Genomic DNA, 21,526 nt, shown 5'->3' with positions numbered 1-21,526 from the left:
GAAAACCGTGCGAGGTAACTCGACAACCAAGGTAACATTCTAAACGGTACAAATAGTAGTGTTAATGGTTTTAATATCAGGTCGGTTCTATGTGTGGTTATGGCGCTATAAAGGGCCAAATTTTAACCCTCCCTTTAATATGTAATATGGTTATTAAACGCGCTTATGTAATAACGCTAAATATCATTTTTCTTGAAAACTGTGCGAGGTAACTCGACAAACAACGTAACATTCTAACGGGTACAAATAGTAGTGTTAGTAATTTCAATATCATGTTGGTTCTATGTGCGGTTATGGCGCTATAAAGGGCCAAATTTGAACCCTCCCTTCAATTTGTAATATGGTTATTAAACGCGCTTATGTAATAACGCCAAAAATTATTTTTCTTCAAAACCGTGCGAGGTAACTCGACAAACAAGGTAACATTCTAAAGGGTACAAGTAGTAGTGTTAATGGTTTTAATATCAGGTCGGTTCTATGTGCGGTTATGGCGCTATAAAGGGCCAAATTTGATCCCTCCCTTCAGTTTGTAATATGGTTATTAAACGCGCTTATGTAAAAACGCTAAATATCATTTTTCTTGAAAACTGTGCGAGGTAACTCGACAAACAACGTAACATTCTAACGGGTACAAATAGTAGTGTTAGTAATTTCAATATCATGTTGGTTCTATGTGCGGTTATGGCGCTATAAAGGGCCAAATTTGAACCCTCCCTTCAATTTGTTATATGGTTATTAAACGCGCTTATGTAATAACGCCAAAAATTATTTTTCTTGAAAACCGTGCGAGGTAACTCGACAAGCAAGGTAACATTCTAAACGGTACAAATAGTAGTGTTAATGGTTTTAATATCAGGTCGGTTTTATGTGCGGTTATGGCGCTATAACGGGCAAATTTGATCCCTCCCTCCTATTTGTGATTAAAGGCGTTCATGTAAAAACGGAAAAATTATTCTGTTTCGAAGATTAGTTGTAGTACTATTCGAAAATTGAAGTCAGTTCTATTTGCGAATTATCATAGCGAAAATTGTTCTGCTAGGAGAAGAAAACACATTAATATATAAAATATAAACCAAAATAATAATATATAATTATCCTAATTTTTAAAAACGCTTAGTTTTTGTAAGAGTTAGAAAAAACGTTTCATTTTTCGTTTATAAAAAAAATGTTTATAGTTTAATTCAGTCTTTGGTTTTTGATATTTTATTTTTGGTGCTGCAGGAGTCCAGCGATATCCAGAATATAAATATGAAAACGTCTCTTACTGCTTTCCCCCTTTTTTTCTGGCAGATTGACGGTGGTAGACTATACTTAACTCTTACAAATAAGGGATTTGGGAGGGAACTGAATATGTTAATGATATGTACCTCAAAGAACGGGATTTTTTAACAATGCAAAAAGTTTTATCCGCAATTTATTGTTTAAAAAGATATGATCAATGTAAAATTGTTACCTGCCAGCAATTTTTACAACGGGAAATACGACATATTTCGAGATTTGTTTGTTTATTGATGACGTAGGACTGATCAGATGGACGATTCTTTAAATTTCTAGATTTTAATACGTTTTGGAGAACGTAGGACTGATGACGAAAAAGGAAAAGGCTGAAATGGAGAACAGTACTAACTTTTAAGGGTTGGGAATTTTATCGAAGTTCATACTGCTTATAACTTAAAGAAGAATAATTTAAAATAACAATTTAATTACGTCTGTTATTTTAGTGCCGACAGCTCAGTTTATGGTTGTTTTTTTTTTGAGATACACACACATCGGTGTCGACCCGAGGCCTTAGACACCAGCACACACACAATAACTGATTAATCAGGGCGAGATATGTGTAACGGCCACGCCAACGGGGGGATACGTGGGGACACCCTTGGCGGAAGTATTCCGACCACCCGTTAGGAGATTGGTGGTCGTCCTCACACGGCCATCCACAAACTCTGCCTCCCGGGCGCCTGGGATTACAGGAGTGAGCCACTACTCCCGGCAGTTTATGGTTGTTTTGTGGGCCTAAAAACTCAAACGTTCCTGGAAAATTCTAGAATTAAAATTTTAGTTTCGACTATTTAGCGCGTAAACGTTAAATGAACCAATAATAACTCAACATTCAAACAATCAGAACGTTTAGCAGCCGACATTATGGAGTGTTACTAGTTTTTGGGTACATTGAACCCAAGTTGGGCAATAAGACAAATCAAAGAAATAACCCAAACACATAACCCTTTTCAAAAAAACCCAAAAGTTTTAGAACAACCCAAAATGGGTTAAAATTAACTCAAACTGGGTCGAAATAAATTTTACCCAAAAAATTTAACCCAACCTTTTTTAGCGTGTACATCCAGACGACTCCGATCAAAAAATTGTTTGGCGAAACAACTCACACAAACCTTTGCTCGAATACCGTTTGCTAACGGTTAAATATGGAACCGCATCAGCGCCATACCTAGCAACTAAAGTCTTGAAGCAACTGGGCAAAGACGTGAAAGAGACACTTCCGTTGGCATCTTTGGCTTTACAAAATGACTTCTACATGGACGATCTAATGTCAGGAGACGAAACGATTGAGACAAATTTAAAACTTCAGTCAGAAATCATTCAAGCTACATCTCAAGTAGGATTTGAAATAAGTAAGAAAAAATTGGCGAATAAGTAGATAAGTCCATAATGAAAAGGGATAATAAAGCTAAACCCTCAACAAATTTGAAGAAATTTAAAAACTTACTAATAGTTCGTACCGATAGGTCTTTGAAATAAGGAAATGGGCGTCGAATGAAGCTGCATTATTGGATACACTACCAGCCAACATGAAGGATTTACAAAAGGCACTATGCATCGAGAACGACGAATCAGTCAAGACTCTCGGCTGATAATTTCTCGTTTATGGTTACTTCTCCAGCGTCAAGAAGTTCAATCACTAAACGTACGATTTTTTTGGATACAGCAAAGATATTCGATCCTCTGGGACTGTTGGCACCAGTAACCGTTTGAGCGAAACTGATGTTACAGGAAATGTGGCAGCTAAAACTGAATTGGGATGAGCAACTTCCCCAACCTCTTGAAGCTAAATGGAGGTCGTTTCGAACCGATTTACCAGAAATTGAAAACATTACGGTTCAACGGCACATTTCGCAAGCTAATGCTACAGAAATTAGCATGCATGGATTTTGTGATGCATCGGAGAAAGCGTACGCAGCTGCCGTATACCTGAAGACGGTGAATAACAACGGACAAATAAAAATACAACTGATCGCTGCGAAAACAAGAGTCGCTCCGCTCAAACAAATCACACTTCTGAGACTGGAATTATCTGGTGCATTACCTTTGGCTTCTCTGATTCAACTTATCAGGGAGTCATTCAGATTGGATATAGCCGATGTTCATTGCTGGTCGGACTCAACAATCGTTGTAGCTTGGTTGAAAGCTCCACCGCAACGTTGGAAAACGTTCGTAGCCAATCGAGTGTCAGAAATCCACGAAAAACTACCGAGAGCGAAATGGCATCACATTGCAGGAGACAGCAACCCTGCAGATTGAGCTTCTCGAGAAATATCCGCTAGCGAACTGGGAAATCGTGGTCTTTGGTGACATGGACCTCAGTGCTTTATCTTCGTCACAACAACGCCAGAACTACATGAACTCTTAGAGCCAAATGAATGTTTATCCGAGGAAAGGCGAATTGTTTCTTTAGTAACACATCATCAAATGGATTTTACTCTCCTTTCCAAATTTTCAGCGCTTAAAAAACTCATTTATGTAACCGCCTACATTCTACGTTTTGTCTTCAATTCGCGAAATGCGACAGAATTGAGGATTACTGGACCTTTATCGAAGGAAGAGAACGAAAAGGCACTATCCCATTGGATTCGGGTCGTCCAAAAGCAGCAGTTTTAAAGAAGAGATAGCTCGCCTTAAAAAACCCTTATGAAAAAAAAACAATGAAATCTCATTGGTTTTTTCCAATTGTCAACAACATGGTTTGGACCAATTCCATTTGGTTACAAATGGTATTATTGATGGTTTGAATTGGAATATTTGGTGATATCACAAAATATTCCAATAGGCTTTTCTCAATAATTTCATTCGGATATCCAAATGAAATTATTGAGAAAAGCCTATTGGAGGTTTACCCTGGTTCCAATTGGAGAGTGATGGTGGTTCCAATTGGAGGTTTATAGTGGTTCCAATTGGAGTTTTATAGTGGTTCCAACTGGAGGTCAATAGTGTTTTCATATGGAGGTCGATAATAGTTTCAATTGCATTTTTACAATGGCTCAAATTGGATTTAGATCAACATACTTACGCGATTTGTACACTTGTCGAGAAACCCCAGTATAAGAACTCAACATGTTTTTCATGATACGTGGTTTTCGTACTCACACAGGAAATAATCGTTGCATAGTGCATTGAATTTACCAAAACCGTTCTGATATTATCATAATTAAGTAGTTAATGAATTGAGTAACACTTTGCCAATAACATTATATTTTTACAGTTTACGTTAATTAATATGACTGTGACAATACAAGAAATGTAATTAGGGAGAGCATTCGATTGGTTATTGTTTGCATTTACCTTTAAGACGGGTGAATTTGCAAGGAAATATTAAAGATAAATTTTATCTAATTTTTATTACAGTCAGTTTAGTTGGATGATAAAGCAAATCTGAGGAGACTTTAATAGAAAAAAACAAGTTGGGTATTTGTTTGAAAAATTAATTTTACTGACAGTAATTATGTCTGAAAAAGTATGGCAGTGGGCCATCACTAACCCAGGGCTGTAGCTAGAATTTTCACTAAATTGACATTTAAAATTACATTGAAATATAATAGGTGATTTAAATCAATGATTAGAGATCATTAGGTTTCCAAATGGTACCCTAAAGAAAACCCAGTCGCAGTCGGAGCCCATTGAGTTCCAATTGAAACCATTAGAACCCATTTGGTTTACAAAAAAACTTTAACTGAGTAGAGGATGTATTAGTTCCAATTGGGATGATTTTTCCAAGTTGGGTTTTGTATTTCCAATTAATCTCCAATTAGAGCCATCATATTCCAATTGAGCCAAATGAGAGACCCATTGGCTACAATTTGAAACCAATTGGTGTATATTGTTTTTTCTGAAGGATATATTGGTACCAATTGGTATTCCACCATCCCAACCGGGGATTAATTGGACTCAATGGAGGATGCATTGGTTCCAATTGGGGTGCATATATTCCAATTGGAAAATCAATAATTACCAGTGAGTTCTAATTGGTATATTATTTTTCCAAGTTGGGTTTTGTATTTCCAATTGATGCCCAATTAGAGCCATCATATTCCAATTGAGTCAAATGAGAGACCAATTGGTCACAATTTGAAACGAATTGGTTTATATTGTTTTTTTTTCCATAAGGATATATTGGTACCAATTGGTATTCCACCATCCCAACCGGGGATTAATTGGACTCAATGGAGGATGCATTGGTTCCAATTGGGGTACATATATTCCAATAGAAAAATCAATAATTACCACTGAGTTCCAATTGGTATATGATTTTTCCAAGTTGGGTTTTGTATTTCCAATTGATGCCCAAGTAGAGCCATCATATTCCAATTGAGTCAAATGAGAGACCAATTGGTCACAATTTGAAACGAATTGGCTTATATTGTTTTTTTTTTCATAAGGGAAAACAAGGAATTACCACTGAAAAGTAAAATCCTTTCGATGCGTCCGTACATCGATCAAGATGGGATTCTAAGAGTTTGTGGCAGACTTTGCCACTCCAACTTACCATCCGGCACTGTTACCGAGACAGAGCAAATTAACAGAACTTCTAATACAACACGAGCACGAAAAACATTTTCACGGAGGTGCCCAACTACTAACTTCTGTCTTACAGAAACGTTATTGGATCGTCGGTCTTCGTGATGCCATACGTTTCCATATCAGAAGATGTGTTTCGTGTGTACGACAGCAGGCAGTCACTGTAAAGCAACTTATGGGCGATTTACCAATAGCGAGAGTAAATCCTGCTTGGCCATTTTTGAAGTATGGAGTCGACTACGCAGGACCATTTACCCTTAAACTATTGAAGGGACGAACCACCTCCGGTTTAAGGGATACATTGCCGTCTTCACTAGCTTTACCACAAGATAAATTAATCTTGAACTTGTCAGTGACATGACCACCGAAGCATTTCTGGTAGCATTGAAACGCTTTGTTGCTCAACGAGGAAAATGCGCCGACATTTACAGCGACTGTGGAACCAACTTTACAAGGGCTGATCGAGAGATGAAAACATTCATCGAATTCATCGTCTCTACAAACAACAACGATCAAGTATCACGAAGGAATTAATTGGCACTTCAACCCGCCTGCAGCGCCACATTTAGGAGACCTCTGGGAAACAGGGGTGAAGTCCGTCAATTATCATCTGAAGCGAGTTCTTGGCACCTAGGAGCAACAAACACAAGGAGAACGCAGCTAACCTTTAAACACGCTAACGAAGAGTTGTGTACGAATTTCATTGGACGAGCGTCACGAGCCTTTACGCTGAACGTTTTACGGGCGGGGGGAAGACAATTTACGAATTTTCCCCTTCCGACGGCAGTAGGCGTTAAATCGTCTAGCCAATGAAAAACGTACACATGAAAATCCACGACTTTTGACGGGTTGCGTTCTCCTAGTTGGGGTGTTGTGTTTGTTGCTCCTAGTTGGCACCGTGGTTCTAAACTTTGAAGAAATGTAAATGCTTCTTTGCCAAATCGAAGCTTGCTTAAATTCACGTCCTTTAACGGCGTTAAGCTCGGACCCAAACCACTTGTATGCGTTAACACCTGGACATTTCCTAATCGGAGATGCACTCACCGTAATACCCGAACCCGATCTGACTTCTGAAAACGTCAACCGCCTGTCACGTTGGCAATTGGGCCAACAAGTACTGCAGCACTTTTGGAACCGTTGGCGAAATGAATTCCTCTCTCGCCTTCAACAACGTCCAAAGTGGACTACACCAAAACCGAATCTACGAATCGGCGACTTGGTCTTACTCAAAGATGAAGATTTACCTCCAACCAAGTGGAGAATTGCAAGAATCACTGAACTTCATCCAGGACAAAACAATCAAGTTCGCGTCGTAACTGTCAGAACCTCGGACAAATCACTGAAAAGACCCGTAGTTAAATTATGCCAGTTACCACTAGACTGATTTTAATTGTATTCAAACTGTTTACTAAGGGTGATTTATGTAGGCAAATGTAACTTTTCGGACTTATAGTATCTCATTTGAAATTCGTTATTTCAAGGCGGGCGGAATGTTCGGTTGTACACATTTGCATAGTACATGTACCTATATTCGTTTTCAAATGTTTGTATAGCGCACGCGCGCGTGAAAGTGAATTTTTGGTTGCTGTTAAAAAAGATTTTTTTTGCGTGTGTAAAATAAATTAACGGCCAGTTCTGTTATGAAATAAGAGGAAAAAGGTTTACCGGTTTTTATGTCGGAAAAGTTCGCGTTTTTATTTCGTTGTTCACGACACATTTCGTGGTCGTCTAAGATACTGCAATGAGACCTTGTCGACTCCCAGTTGACCCAAAAACAGCTACCAATTTCGTGGTTGATTGATATACTGCAATAAGACCTTGTCGACTCCCAGTCGACCCAAAAACGGCTACCCATTTCGTGGTTGACTGAGATACTTCAATAAGACCTTGTCGACAACCAGTCGATCCAAAAACGGCTACCCATTTCGTGGTTGATTGATATACTGCAATAAGACCTTGTCGACTCCCAGTCGACCCAAAAACAGCTACCCATTTCGTGGTTGACTGAGATACTTCAATAAGACCTTGTCGACTCCCAGTCAACCCAAAAACGGCTACCCATTTCGTAGTTGACTGAGATAGTGCCATAAGACCTTGTTGACTCCCAGTCGACCAAAAACGACTAGCCATTTCGTGGTCAACTGAGATACTTCAATAAGACCTTGTCGACAACCAGTCGACCCAAAAACGGCTACCCATTTCGTGGTTGATTGATATACTGCAATAAGACCTTGTCGACTCCCAGTCGACCCAAAAACGGCTACCCATTTCGTGGTTGACTGAGATACTTCAATATGACCTTGTCGACAACCAGTCGATCCAAAAACGGCTACCCATTTCGTGGTTGACTGAGATACTTCAATAAGACCTTGTCGACAACCAGTCGATCCAAAAACGGCTACCCATTTCGTGGTTGACTGAGATACTGCAATAAGACCTTGTCGACTCCCAGTCGACCCAAAAACGGCTACCCATTTCGTGGTTGACTGAGATACTTCAATATGACCTTGTCGACAACCAGTCGATCCAAAAACGGCTACCCATTTCGTGGTTGACTGAGATACTTCAATAAGACCTTGTCGATAACCAGTCGATCCAAAAACGGCTACCCATTTCGTGGTTGATTGATATACTGCAATAAGACCTTGTCGACTCCCAGTCAACCCAAAAACGGCTACCCATTTCGTGGTTGACTGAGATAGTGCCATAAGACCTTGTTGACTCCCAGTCGACCAAAAATGACTAGCCATTTCGTGATCAACTGAGATACTGCATTAAGAGCTTGTCGACTCCCAGTCGACCCAAAAACGACTAGCCATTTCGTGGTCGACTGAGATACTGCAATAAGACCCTGTCGACTCTGAGCCGACTAAAAATTGGCTACCCATTTCATGGTCGACTGAAATACTGCAATAAGACCTTATCGACTCAAAGTCGACCCTTAAACAGCTACCCATTTCGTGGTCAACTGAGATACTTCACTCTTGGATCATCATCACCCTGATCTGAACAAAACCATGAGGGAGAAACAACAAGACATCGCATCTGCAGCGCAGGCTCAACAACGCGTTTGTGCTTTTTCACCGAACGAACGGTACGAACCCGTTTACATCTGCAATTATTCTACTAGCCCGCGTTGGGCACCAGCCACAATCATTGACGCTACCGGTCTGTTATCGTATCGTTTGTCTTCCACTGATTGAATCATTAGTAGGCGTCATGCTGACCAAATTCACCATCGAATTGAATCGCCACCAACTCTGCCACTGTAAGTAGGGAAATCAATGAAATAATTAATCATTAATTGTAGAAGAGTAGGAACTAGCCGTTGCTATTTATTTATTTTTGAACAGTCTCTATACATCTAACTACATTCGCCATAATCGGGTCCAGGGTCAATTTTTTGCTTTGTCCATTGATGCTTGGAACAGTCATTTCGACGCACAAATTTGCTGTTTTTATTTAAAACCTTATTTTCAAATACTAGACATTTGCCGACGCAGTTTCCTTGCAAAGAGACGTAAAATCTTGAAAAGCATTCGGTTTTATCTTTCGCGACACCTTTGCACGAAGAATCGCTACAGTCCGATTTTTTTCGCACTCTTTGAAAATGACAAAGATATAATGATTAGTAAAAATTGCTTAAAGGATTATTTTTTCAAAATTATAGTTTTTTTATAGAACTATATATGCTATTTCATTTACTAACTTTAGGCATTTAAAAACAAAATCTATACTTACGATGTTAGTGAAATAAATCTTTGATTTTTACTTAAAAAATAAACTATTTAATCATTTTATCACAAAAATGTACTAGTAGCTAACCATGTTAACAATAACAAAAGTATAGACTAGAATGACTTTGTATAGGAATTTAACCTGTAGCTAAATCTAGGAATTTCACTGACGACGTGAGTGTTGGAATTTGAAATATGCACAATATATCAAGATTATAGGATTTTATGGGAATTTTTGGGTTAGGATGTTATAGGACATTTTTGAAAATGTAGGATTTTATAGGAATTATAGGATTTAAGGGGGCTCTGGCGTTCCCAACAGGTTTTTAGTTTTAGTTGAATTGTCTATATCGAGGACTTTCTAAATATTAAAATGTGAATGGCAATCCGATTAAATGTAATGTTACTTTGTTTAAACCCAGAAATAAGCAGTCTGTGTGAAATATCAGTTTCTTTTATCAGTTGAAATAAGGAACCGACCCTCTTGCGTTTAGATGTATTGATATTTTTCTAAAATGAATAAAATGTAAATGGTTCGTATCTTTACTGAACGTACAGTCATATAGATGGGAAACGGAAGTTAGTGGAGCTGAATTGGAAAACGAGTTGAATTTTTCGCGTGTTTCGGGGGGGGGGGGCAATAGAAACCTATTCAATGGCTCAAGGATTTTAAGAATTTTCCATTTACGGTCAACTAATTATTTGTTCCTGGGATTTGAGCTATAGTTTTCACTTCTTAGAAGCCATTGTTTTAGAGATGCGCTCGTTATTAAGTTATTTTGTGACTCAAAAGAAGGGCCCCTAGCGCTCGGGGAGGAAAGGTAAAATTATCAAAACGAAGATCCCCACGCAACTCCGGGAAGCGACGCAAAAGTTTTACCACCTCAGTCCGGGACTGTAACTTGACTCTATCCCCCACTCGCCTCGTCTAACGACAAACCAGCAGTTAATTCCAATAAAAACTTGAACTTGAACTTGAGCTCCGGCTTGATTAAAGAATCACACTCAGGGACTAGCACCACGTTATCCTGCACAGGAACCACCGCCATAGGGCCATCATTCTAATGACCTACATCAACACAGGATTCGCCCCCTCGGAGACATCACCACAGGACCCCAAGTCAACTAGGGCCCCAAAAGACACCTTGACTCTTACTACCCCCCTCCCCCCCGGAAGGGCAACAGGATGTAAAGAGGCAAACGGGAAGTCCTCCAGCTGCATATCATACTCCTGCGACTCGGTAGAAAGATACAACTTCCACTAGTTAATATGCCAAGTCGCAGCCAGCTCTTGAGCCCGATCCAAGGACATCTGAAGGTCACCGCTCATACTCGACCACTTCCCCCTATGAGAAGTAAACAACCCCAGGAGTACTACCACTATTCCAAGGAAGCACAGGCTTATAACCATGGTGAAGATAAAACGGTGAAAATCCCGTGGACTGGTGAACTGCGCTATTGATGGCTAATTAATTCAGGGGAAAATCCCCATCCTATGTCAATTCTCCACATACATCCTAATCATTTCCCCAAGGACCCTGGTAATACGCTTTGTTAGATTAGGCTGAGGATGGTAAGGAGTCGTAAATTTAGGCTGAATATGCAAAAGGCTACACACATTAGCCCACAACCCAGAAATAAATTGCGGACGATTGTCGGATACTAACGCCCGCATAAGGCCATGGCGTGAGAAATACTGAACCAGGACCTATCTGACGGTGATGGACGTGATAAGAAAGACCTCCACGTACTTCGTTAAGTAGTCCACAATTACCACCATGAATCTGATCTGATTCTCCGTCAGGAGATTAGGCTTTACAAGCAAATGTTAATAACATTCCTAAAATAACAATGACCAAAATGAACACAGGTAATTGGAGCGAGGTCTTTCTCACCAGTCACTCAAATGGCAATGGGAATCCTACTAAATTTAAAGCCACTTTTCTTAAACACAGAACGACACAGTTTTTGCAAATTGGCTCTTGTCTCCCTTTGTTTTTTGTCTTTTTTTCAATGGTTTCAGGGTTGGGCAACAGCCGGAATCACCTACTCATTTTAAAGGTTGAGGATGTACCAAAAACGCCTTTGGATCCTCGACGTGTGCCTTGTAATTTGAGACGAGCCTGTGCACCTATGGAAAATATGACTTGAGTAGGACTTAACCCCACATTCTTCGTTTGCAAATATATTTATTCCTCGCTTTGGAAATCTCAAACAATCGTAGCTATACGCTAGGTTGGAAGCCCTTACAATTTTCATATAATACTATTTGTTCCATTTTTGGTTGAGTTCTGTCAGGAAAATATTTCACGAACAAGCTAAAGAAATAACTGACCTTTTCAGGATGTCGTGCTTCGGGGTTGAGAAGGTTTCACTGTAACAAATGAGACTAAAAAACTAAAGAATAAAGAACTCTCGTTCCTTATACGGACAAGAAAACCACTAATGATGCATTCAACAGTATAATTCGAATGATGCAATGTACTCCGGGTCAAAAAACTGTTCGCTCGTTTCGAAGAAAAACCGGCACCGAAAGCAATTACTTTATAGCCCAGGACAGATACGGTTTGACCCGGAACATTTTCCCATAAAGATGAAAATTGGTACATAGGTAGTTTTGGACCCCAAAAAAAATATACTAAAAGTCCCCACCTCTAGAACGTGAGCTTCCGACGCCATCTTGGAAAATGGCCGCCAAGCACGCCGGACGTCATAAATTAAATGAAAGTGTCCAAAAATGTTAAAAATTGGTACATTACACATTTAAGGCTTTCTGAATAGTATGGTAATTTTTATTTGGTGTACAACCGTTATTTTGGCCGCCATCTTGGAAAATGGCAGCCAAAAAGGTTTTCCACGTAACTTACCACTATATGTTTCAATATGTTTGAAAATTGGTAAATAGTTTTATTACGGCCTTTGGAACATGGTTACAAAATCTTATGTATCTGCGACTGTTATTTCATCCGCCATCTTAGAAAATGGCGGACTGCAATGCCGAATTTTGCATTCAAAATTGAATGATATAGTCCGATTTTTTTGAAATTTGGTAAATTTTTTGATTATGACGCTGAGAACACTATTACAAAATCTTAAAGGTATCTGACGGTTACTTCGTTCGCCATCTTGGAAAATGGCCGTCTGGAAAATATTCACCTTGTCGATAGCATTCTTATAACTATTTCGAATTACTTTAGGGTTAGATTGTTAGCTTTTAAAATCTGGAAAATGAACATATAACACATTTATTTGTAGAAAACATTTTATTGGGAAATGCCCAAATCTGTTTAATTAACTATATAATAAGCACATGATGTTTTCTTTGGCGATGTATCGTTTTTCATCATTTATATTTGAACTGTCGATGAGCTTTCCTTTCTCTCTACAGGCCACGTGTTTTAATTTAATAGAGAACGGTCTATATCCCCGGGTCCTGGCAGTATATGGCTCATGAGGTACTGATTGGGGCCCCTAGGTCAAGGAGGGGGAGAAAGTCAATAACATTTTGAAAACGTTAGTGGAGCCCGGGGTCTAAAACATTTGCCCCGGGCCCAAAAAAAAATAGCACGGCTCTGGCGGTAGTGTAAAGAGGTTCATGGGGCTCCTTATAGGAGTACACTGATATTTATAGAGGTACACGGTACACGACGTTAAAGGGGTCAGCTAGGTTACTGATATGAGTACGAGTTCTAAAGCAGTCTAAAAGGTTTCTTAGAGGAGTCTATAGGAGTACTTCTAAATTTTAGAGTAAAGGCGTTATACAATCTAATAAACCGGTTCTAAACGATCAAATGTGTTTCTTATAGTGGTACACGGTTATTTTTGGAGGTACAAAATCTTTAATATATCAGTGATTAAATTTAAACCAGAAAAAAACCATATTTATTCAATCCTGCCATTTTGATTCTTCAAATCGTTGCAGTGGCGCACGCGGGTGGGGGCAGAAGGCCCGGGCACCCTCCAAGAACAAAAAGAAAACTCGGTTTTTTTCTAATTATTACAACTAAAGCAGTCGAAAGAGTTTTGATCTTCACGGGCCCCCTCCAGAAAACAATCCTGGGTGCGCCACTGGATCGTTGTTAGGAAACTGCGCGATATTGTGTAGCAATTTTGGTGCAATCCTTTACCTCGGTGTACGATAAGTATCGTCGTTTTATACATGAGAAAATATATGGAGATACAATACTTAAATATATCAGTGATTAAATTGATGGCTTTACGAATTATACGATCAATGCAACTATGTGGGACGCGGTCGAAGGTCGGGCTCCCCAGATACTTCCTAATATTTACAAATCGCAAATTATAATCTCGTCGTCTTCTTCAATCAAATATTTCCAAGGGTTACTTCAGATCATACCACACATTGCAGAGCAAACGAGACCAGATCTTTTGCAATCGCAGTTTTTAGGGCAAGTCGTTCTACAGTTACACGAAATGAGTGTGAATATGTGTGTACGTGTTTTACAGGCAAACGCTCATTCGTAAAGGGGTAATTTAAAAGTAATTTAAGCTCACAAAAATTGATATTAATCGTTAGAGATATTTGAAACCATATCATTTGTTTCCATTCTGTAACCGTAAAGAAGTAACTCGCAACGCTTTCCTTACTCTCTATGAACTACTGAAATCAGAAAACGGTTACTTGCTCCAGAATGGTTAGTTAGCTAAGTATTATTCATGTAACGACTAATAGATTTTAAATTTTAATATCTACATATATAAACCGGTGTGTTTTAATTTCGAAATGTCTTGCTAGAGAGATGGGTAACGACATTTATTATTATTTGGACAAAGAAAGATGGATGTTTCTTGGTACGAGCTGCAGCAACTGATAAATATTTAATTGAATATTTTAAAGGGAATATAACCTTAGGTATTTGGTGTGGAACACCAACGTTTGCAGCTCTGGCCGCTATTGCCTTTGGCTTTAGAAATGTTTGGCGCCACTGTACGGTAAATTTGAAAAATTGAAGGGGTCTTCCATAAAGATTGCTTTGCGGGTTATATTCCCTTTAAGAATATATAAATAGTTTTGGGCATTTCCTAATTAAATGTGTTATATTATTATTATTAAATGTGTTATATTATTTATATATACATATACATTTGTATCACCGGTTTTCATTTTCCAGATTTTAAAAGCTAATAATCTAACCCTAAAGTGATTCGAAATAGTTATAAGAATGCTATCGACAAGGTGAATATTTTCCAGACGGCCATTTTCCAAGATGGCGAACGAAGTAACCGTCAGATACCTTTAAGATTTTGTAATAGTGTTCTCAGCGTCATAATAAAAAAATTTACCAAATTTGAAAACAATCGGACTATATCATTCAATTTTGAATGCGAAATTCGGCATTGCAGTCCGCCATTTTCTAAGATGGCGGACGAAATAATAGTCGCAGATACATAAGATTTTGTAACCATGTTCCAAAGGCCGTAATAAAACTATTTACCAATTTTCAAACATATTGAAACATATAGTGGAAAGTTACGTGGAAAACCTTTTTGGCTGCCATTTTCCAAGATGGCGGCCAAAATAACGGTTGTACACCAAAAAAAAATTACCATACTATTCAGAAAGCCTTAAATGTATAATGTACCAATTTTTAACATTTTTGGACACTTTCATTTAATTTATGACGTCAGGCGTGCTTGGCGGCCATTTTCCAAGATGGCGTCGGAAGCCCACGTTCTAGAGGAGGGGACTTTTAGTATATTTTTTTGGGGTCCAAAACTACCTATGTACCAATTTTCATCTTTATGGGAAAATGTTCTGGGTCAAGCCCTTTTTTAGTCTATCTGTCCTGGGCTATTACTTTAGAAATCACTTTACTTGACAATTACTATTCGGGAGTGTATAAAATTCAAATTCCATATTTATCATTGCTCACCTAATTTTACATTTCGGCCACCAGGTTTAACTGGAACTAATTACCGTTAAAAACAATTATTTGCGTGTTAATGGACGGCCTTATTCCATCTTTAATGTCATATTAGTTCTGTCCGATGCAAGTCATTTTTGTGATTCAGAAAACCCTCTCTCTACCTCCCCAGTATCATGCAGAATACATGAAGCAGCCTGGACCATTTTAAAAATGCTGCCAATTTTCATGTGTCCCACACTTGTTTCAATTCTTCCTACCTCACGCCAAAATTTTTAACTACTCCAATTGAAGTAGTTTAAATTAATCGACTAAATTACTGGGAACCTTTACTGGGGTGGCGGAGTGGTTAGCACTTTCGCCTCGCAGCAAGAGGAGCCGGGTTCGATCCCAGCTTGTGGCACTGGGTGAAAACTCGGAACAACTCCTGCGTTGAGTTGCAAGTTATTTCCCAACTTGCTTAAGGGGTTTTTCTCCGAGTTCTTCGGTTTCAACTTCCATAAAAACTTGTCGAGGTTAACGGTAATAGTTAGTGTAGGGAATGGTCAAGATGTTTATACTTAATGCTCTAATTACGATCAAGTACAAGGTGTTTGAAATAATGCTTTTAAGGTATGTATGATAGGTTGTTATAATGCGCTTATTAAGTTATTATACAGTTTAAATTCTAATATAATATGTAAGATATGCTTAACACTTCAAAGTTCATTGTGTGCACCAAAATGGTTGTGACATCTTGTTATATTTTATTGAAAGCAATGATCTTGACACTTAAATGAAAAAAGACATTTCTTGGGGCAAGAACATTTATTGTTTCTTACAGTGAACATCTTTGGCAATATTTTGTGTTATTTAAAAACAACACTATATACTAAACCACAATAGGTTATTTAAAATTTATGAAATAAATAAACGCTAGACTAATATACTCATTACATATTTAAAGAAACGATTTACGTTTTTTTAAGTGATAAAAAATGATTTTTTAGAAAGTAAGAAAGAATAAAGTTTTTTTTATATATAATTATGTATACCGAAAGAACGCCAATGAATATAAACGATCACCTGTAAAAAGGGTGAAAATTTACATTCAAAATGACGTTTCTTTCACGTTGTTTGATGTTTAGTTTCATTTCATTCATTTAGATTTTATAAACATCTGACTAATACTACGTAAAGAATGTTAATAATACAGTATATAAATTTCCATTTCATTTTTACGAAATTTAATCTTGTGTTTTATTTTTACTAAAATGGGGTTTAATTATATGTATATTCCCAGTATCTAAAAATCTCACCTTCAGCGCGCATTTAAAAGCTTTTCCGTCGTTAGGATCTGTAAGCTCCCCTCGAAAATACAATCCCTTCACTATTACTCTCTCTAAATTTCGTTCCGCTACGCTTCCGATACACTTCCTACCGATCTAATTTCATTCTAGGGCCATTCGTGTGCGTTTCTTATGGTATAAATGTAGGGAGATTAAAGTAATTTAAGGCACTAATTATTTAAAATATAATGAGAAAATGAAAGTAGGTTTTCAAAGAGTAGACTCAATTCCAGCGTTGAGTACGTCGTCAGCGTGCAGAACACCGCTTCCGCCGCTGCAGCTACTGTGACCGTCTTGACTCGTGGAATCGCTGTCGTTGCTGTGAGGACTGGAATACGTCGCGGCTTCTTGAAGCCTCATCAGCATATTGAGCTGAAATTCGATCAATTTTGTTACATTTTGAAAGATATTTTCAGATTTTATTTAAATCTTGTCAAATGAGAGAACACCGTTTTCGACATAGTGTCAACCTTTCGATTTGAGAATTAAGCTAGATTTGTAAAGGTGTATTTTACCTTTCGAGTTGAGGATTAAACTAGGTTTGCAAAAGGGTATTTATCCTTTCGAGTTGATAATAAGCTAGATTTGCAAAGGTGTATTAAACATTTGAAGATGAGAATTTAGATAGGTTTGCAAAGGGGTATTTAACCTTTCGAGTTAGGAATTAAGCTAGGTTTGCTAGGATATATTTCACCTTTCTGCATTTACGCTCACATTTTATCAGATCAGTGGACATGGGTCAAAAATGCACACCGGATAGTTGAAACCCGAAAAAAAATTGAAATTCGACAGATAGAAGTTGAGCAGATTTCAAATGCCTCACGGTTTAAGATTTTACACATCCCTCGATAAATTCCTTTCGAAATTTTAATTAGTTTATTTTGATTAGCACTATATTGCAAGTCAGATAACAGTTCGGCTAACGCAACCCGATGATATATAGCAAATCAGTTGAGATCGGTAATTTTGGGAAAATGAATCCGATAAAATTGGAAATCAGATTGCTGGGTGAGGGGAATATTAAAGATAAACCTGATCTTAGGGCTGTGCGAGTCCTCTTTTTTGGATTTCGAGTCGAGTCCGAGTCCCAAAAAATTGGACTCACCAATTTGCGAGTCCCACTTTCGAGTACTCATTCGAGTCTTCGAGTCCCTAAGAATTAGCCACGAGCAATATTCGAGTCTTAAATTTCCGAACGAGTCCAGTATGAGCATTAAATTTATTCCGAATCCAATTCGAGTCTTAAATTTATTCGCGAGTCCAATTCGAGTCATAAATTAATTCAGAGTCCCCAATTTGCAGTTGAGCCCTATCTAAGCCTTATATTGCTAAAAAGTCAGAATCATCCTAAAAATTAAATCAGTAATTAATATTTAAAATACTTAATTTACTTATCTACAATTTTTATAATAAGAAGTAATTTTACTAATTTACTAATTTAAGTAATTAAAATTTTCTTCAAAAATGTTTTAATATCTGGAATCTGGATTTTTTTTGGTTACTAAAACTTACTACAAGAACTATTCACCATGTGAGTCATGTGACCTCTGACTAAACAAACTGCGTTAACGCTACCGCAGCGCCAATACGGGACTTTTACAAAAAAAATAAACAAATAAAAATGACGGACTCGGTGGAAAATAACGGACTCGTCTTAAGAAAATTGGACTTGCGAGTAATTTTTAGGACTCGGTGAACGGCTCGCAAGTCCATTCGAGTAATAAAAATTAAAATATTCGAGTCAGAGTCCGAGTCCGAGTACTCGACTCGGACTCGAGACCGAGTACTCGCACAGCCCTAATTTATATATATATAGATATCTGAAAATGACGACGTGAATATCTTGGTCAGTTGATGGTTGAAAGCACTATTGAGAAATCGCCGCTTTCATTTGACAGAATCGAACCAGTTGGAAGTCTTACCAAAGGATCCGTTTCGACGTCACTTCCGCCTGAGTGCAGATTTTTCGTGGCCCCCATTCCTCCAGGGCCTGGATGTCCTTCGTAACCAACGTCTTCCGGCCTCAACCTTAAGAGCTGCGGCCAATCTCGGGAGCCGGGCGAACAGGCCCAAGGATACGTTTCGATGACCCAGCCAGCTGGATCTTCCCAGGGCGCCCTTCGCCCGTACAACTGCAAGCCTTCCCTGACGGCTTCCAGGAGGTAGGGCACGATACTGTAATTCCAGAGATCGGTGAACCAAACTTGGGAGCTATTCACGTCTAGTGGACACGAAAGGAACAGTCGTGGTCCAATCGTGACGTCCGATGAACTGTGGGTTTCCAGGAACTTGTTCAACTGCTGCCAAACCTTTGGCATCCAATCTACTATTTTAGTCAGTTCTGGGTTTCTACTTCCGTTTCGAATTTCTTCGTCGAGAAGTTTCCGCCTTAAGAAGCGGCCCAGAAATCCTTTTACGGGTTCCATGTGATTCGCGCAAAGAACCCACCTAAGCGGAAATTACAATATTAGGCTTTTCGTAAGTTAATTATGGTACTTATGGTGTCATCATAAGTTTATAATGTTATTCCATTAATGGTGTCAGCTAAAACAATTCTTAGAGATAGTGTCTAGAAAGGCTTGTCGAAAGTAGACTGACGTAAAAGAGATTCAAAGTATGTGTCACAAAAGCTTTAAGTAAAACCTTTGTGTGTAATAAATAGGAAAAGTCATTTTTATGGCACAATAATATAGATTTAAGGTGACATTTTTATGGCAAACTAATAAAGACTTATAGTGCCACAATAATAAAGACTTATGGTGTCATCTTTATGGCACAATAATATAGACTTATGGTGTCATCTTTATGGCACAATAATATAGACTTATGGTGTCATCTTTATGGCACAATAATATAGACTTTGGGTGTCTGGCACAATAATATAAACTTAAGGTGTCATATTACGTATTTTAAAGATAAAAAGTACCTGAAGTTGTGATGTAGTTGTAGATTTGTAGTAGAGCATGTTGCCTGATTCATTGTTCCAATGATGAAAGGGCTATGAACAATTAGACAAGTTAGATTTTCAGAAATTAAAATTGAACACTAAAATAAGAAAGCTAACCACTTGTGATATTTGGCACTGAGAAATCCGTTGAAAACTTCACCCAAAGATCCAACGTGATGCAGGTTATCCAAAATGATGACTGTGGGCAGATCGGCGGCGTCACTACTCTCGCACTGTTCGGCGACGTTGGAAAGATATTGGCGGAGTTCTTTGGCAGACTTGTGATCAACGCTGAAGGTAGCTACCGTACCTGGGACCAAATCTTTACCATTTCTAATTGATATCAAGATTTGTTTGAGTTAATTTCAATTGATAAGTGTTATAATGAAACAGTTTTAGCAACCCATCAGAATTAGTGCGCAAAATATCTGGTTAAAAGAAATAATTCGACCGAATACATCTTAAAAATGTTAGTTTTGCTAATCAAATAGTCGAATATTTGGAAAGGAGGTAGACAATATTAAGTATTTCAAATAGTCCAAAACCAAGACCAAAACATTCGAATTTGGTATTTAATCAGTTTAATCAAACTATTCGACGTTTTAAATATTTGGTTTGGTATTTGACGTGGCTAGACGTTGATATTCGATTCGATATTTTCCGTGAGTTGCTTAAACTGTCTGTTAAAGTTAACGTACTTGAGAACTAAGAACTCGGCTAGTTTTTGCGCCAAATATGTCTTTCCGGTGCCACTTGGCCCGCATAAGATGATTCTCCTGTGTTCGGTCAACAAAGACATGTACCGTTGAACGATTGACTTTGGTATCAAAGTCTCAAATGCCAAGGCATCCACAGAATTTTGTTTCGTTCCTAAAATTTGGTAAAAATTATAAATTTCGAGTTAAAGATTTCAAAGTTAATCGATTTTAAAGTTAACGGATTTTCGAGTTAACGACAAAATGGCAGAACTATTATTTAATGATAAGTAAATGTACCTTTAATGACTACTTGAATGTCGGAACTTTCTCCCACGAAATATCCACACGGAAGGAGCTCTGGAAGTTCAGATTCTAAATAGAAAATTCCTTAAGAATAATACTTTTTATAACATGCAAATAAAGATTAAAGAGTTTACCTTTAGAACGAACGATATCTCCAATATGATAACTGAAAACGCTTTCGGCGTTCAGACCCAGATTAGAAACTGGATCCACTCTCAAGACATATTCCTACAGAAAAATTCAAATGAAATTTTAGAAATGTGAAAATTCTTAAGGCCTTAGATATGGTTCTTTGTTCTGTTTAATATGAAACGTCTACTACGGTTGACTATAAGTTAGGGATTCAACTTTATACAATTGACATATTCCATAATTTAAATTTAAAAAAAATATTTACCTATATCGTTTTTGCACAAAAACATATTCGTAACTGTTAATAGTACGTACAGGGTTCAAACAACTATTAGCAAACTGATTTCCCTGATATATACAGGTTTTCCCATGGATAATTCCCTGATTTATCTAGCTTTTCTAAAAAATATTTCCCTGATTCTTTCAAGTTTTCCAGTGATATTTCCCTGATTCTTACAGGTTTTCCCAAAGATATTTCACTGATTTTTTATGGGTAATGGCACCTTATGTTAACCAATATTTTCATGAAGAGGTTGCTAAATGGCTTCCGTATTACTATCAACGAAAAGTAACAAAGTTAGATCTTTAATAAAAAAGTAATTGATTCAAATTTGTACTCTTTAAGACAAACTTTCTAAACTATCATAAATGTTTTGATTTCCCTGGCTAGAAAATTTTAATATTT

General features: G+C 37.8%; 1 protein-coding gene across 8 annotated transcripts in view; it reads right to left on the bottom strand.

Annotated features, from left to right (window-relative positions):
- Positions 1-16,897: 16,897 nt before the first annotated feature.
- The window catches only part of sick (sickie), a 363,513-nt gene continuing 358,884 nt past the window's right edge, over positions 16,898-21,526 (bottom strand). For 7 of the 8 annotated variants that reach the window (XM_090165613.1, XM_090165611.1, XM_090165608.1 and 4 more), the window contains 7 exons: positions 20,844-20,937; positions 20,704-20,778; positions 20,407-20,578; positions 19,826-20,041; positions 19,688-19,759; positions 18,684-19,209; positions 16,898-17,133 (listed from right to left, as the gene is read on the bottom strand). In XM_090165613.1, coding sequence (XP_090021739.1) covers positions 16,972-17,133; positions 18,684-19,209; positions 19,688-19,759; positions 19,826-20,041; positions 20,407-20,578; positions 20,704-20,778; positions 20,844-20,937 — 1,317 coding nt within the window. In that variant the 3' untranslated portion in view covers positions 16,898-16,971. The remainder of the gene's footprint in view (positions 17,134-18,683; positions 19,210-19,687; positions 19,760-19,825; positions 20,042-20,406; positions 20,579-20,703; positions 20,779-20,843; positions 20,938-21,526) is intronic. The other variant, XM_090165609.1, reaches the window with a different exon arrangement.

The sequence above is a fragment of the Leiobunum rupestre genome, chromosome 2 (assembly GCF_980474605.1).
Source record: "Leiobunum rupestre chromosome 2, qqLeiRupe1.1.hap1, whole genome shotgun sequence".
Taxonomy (NCBI): Eukaryota; Metazoa; Arthropoda; class Arachnida; order Opiliones; family Sclerosomatidae; genus Leiobunum; species Leiobunum rupestre.
The sequence above is the reverse complement of the archived record's forward strand: the minus strand, read 5'-3'. Positions and strand labels throughout refer to the sequence as shown.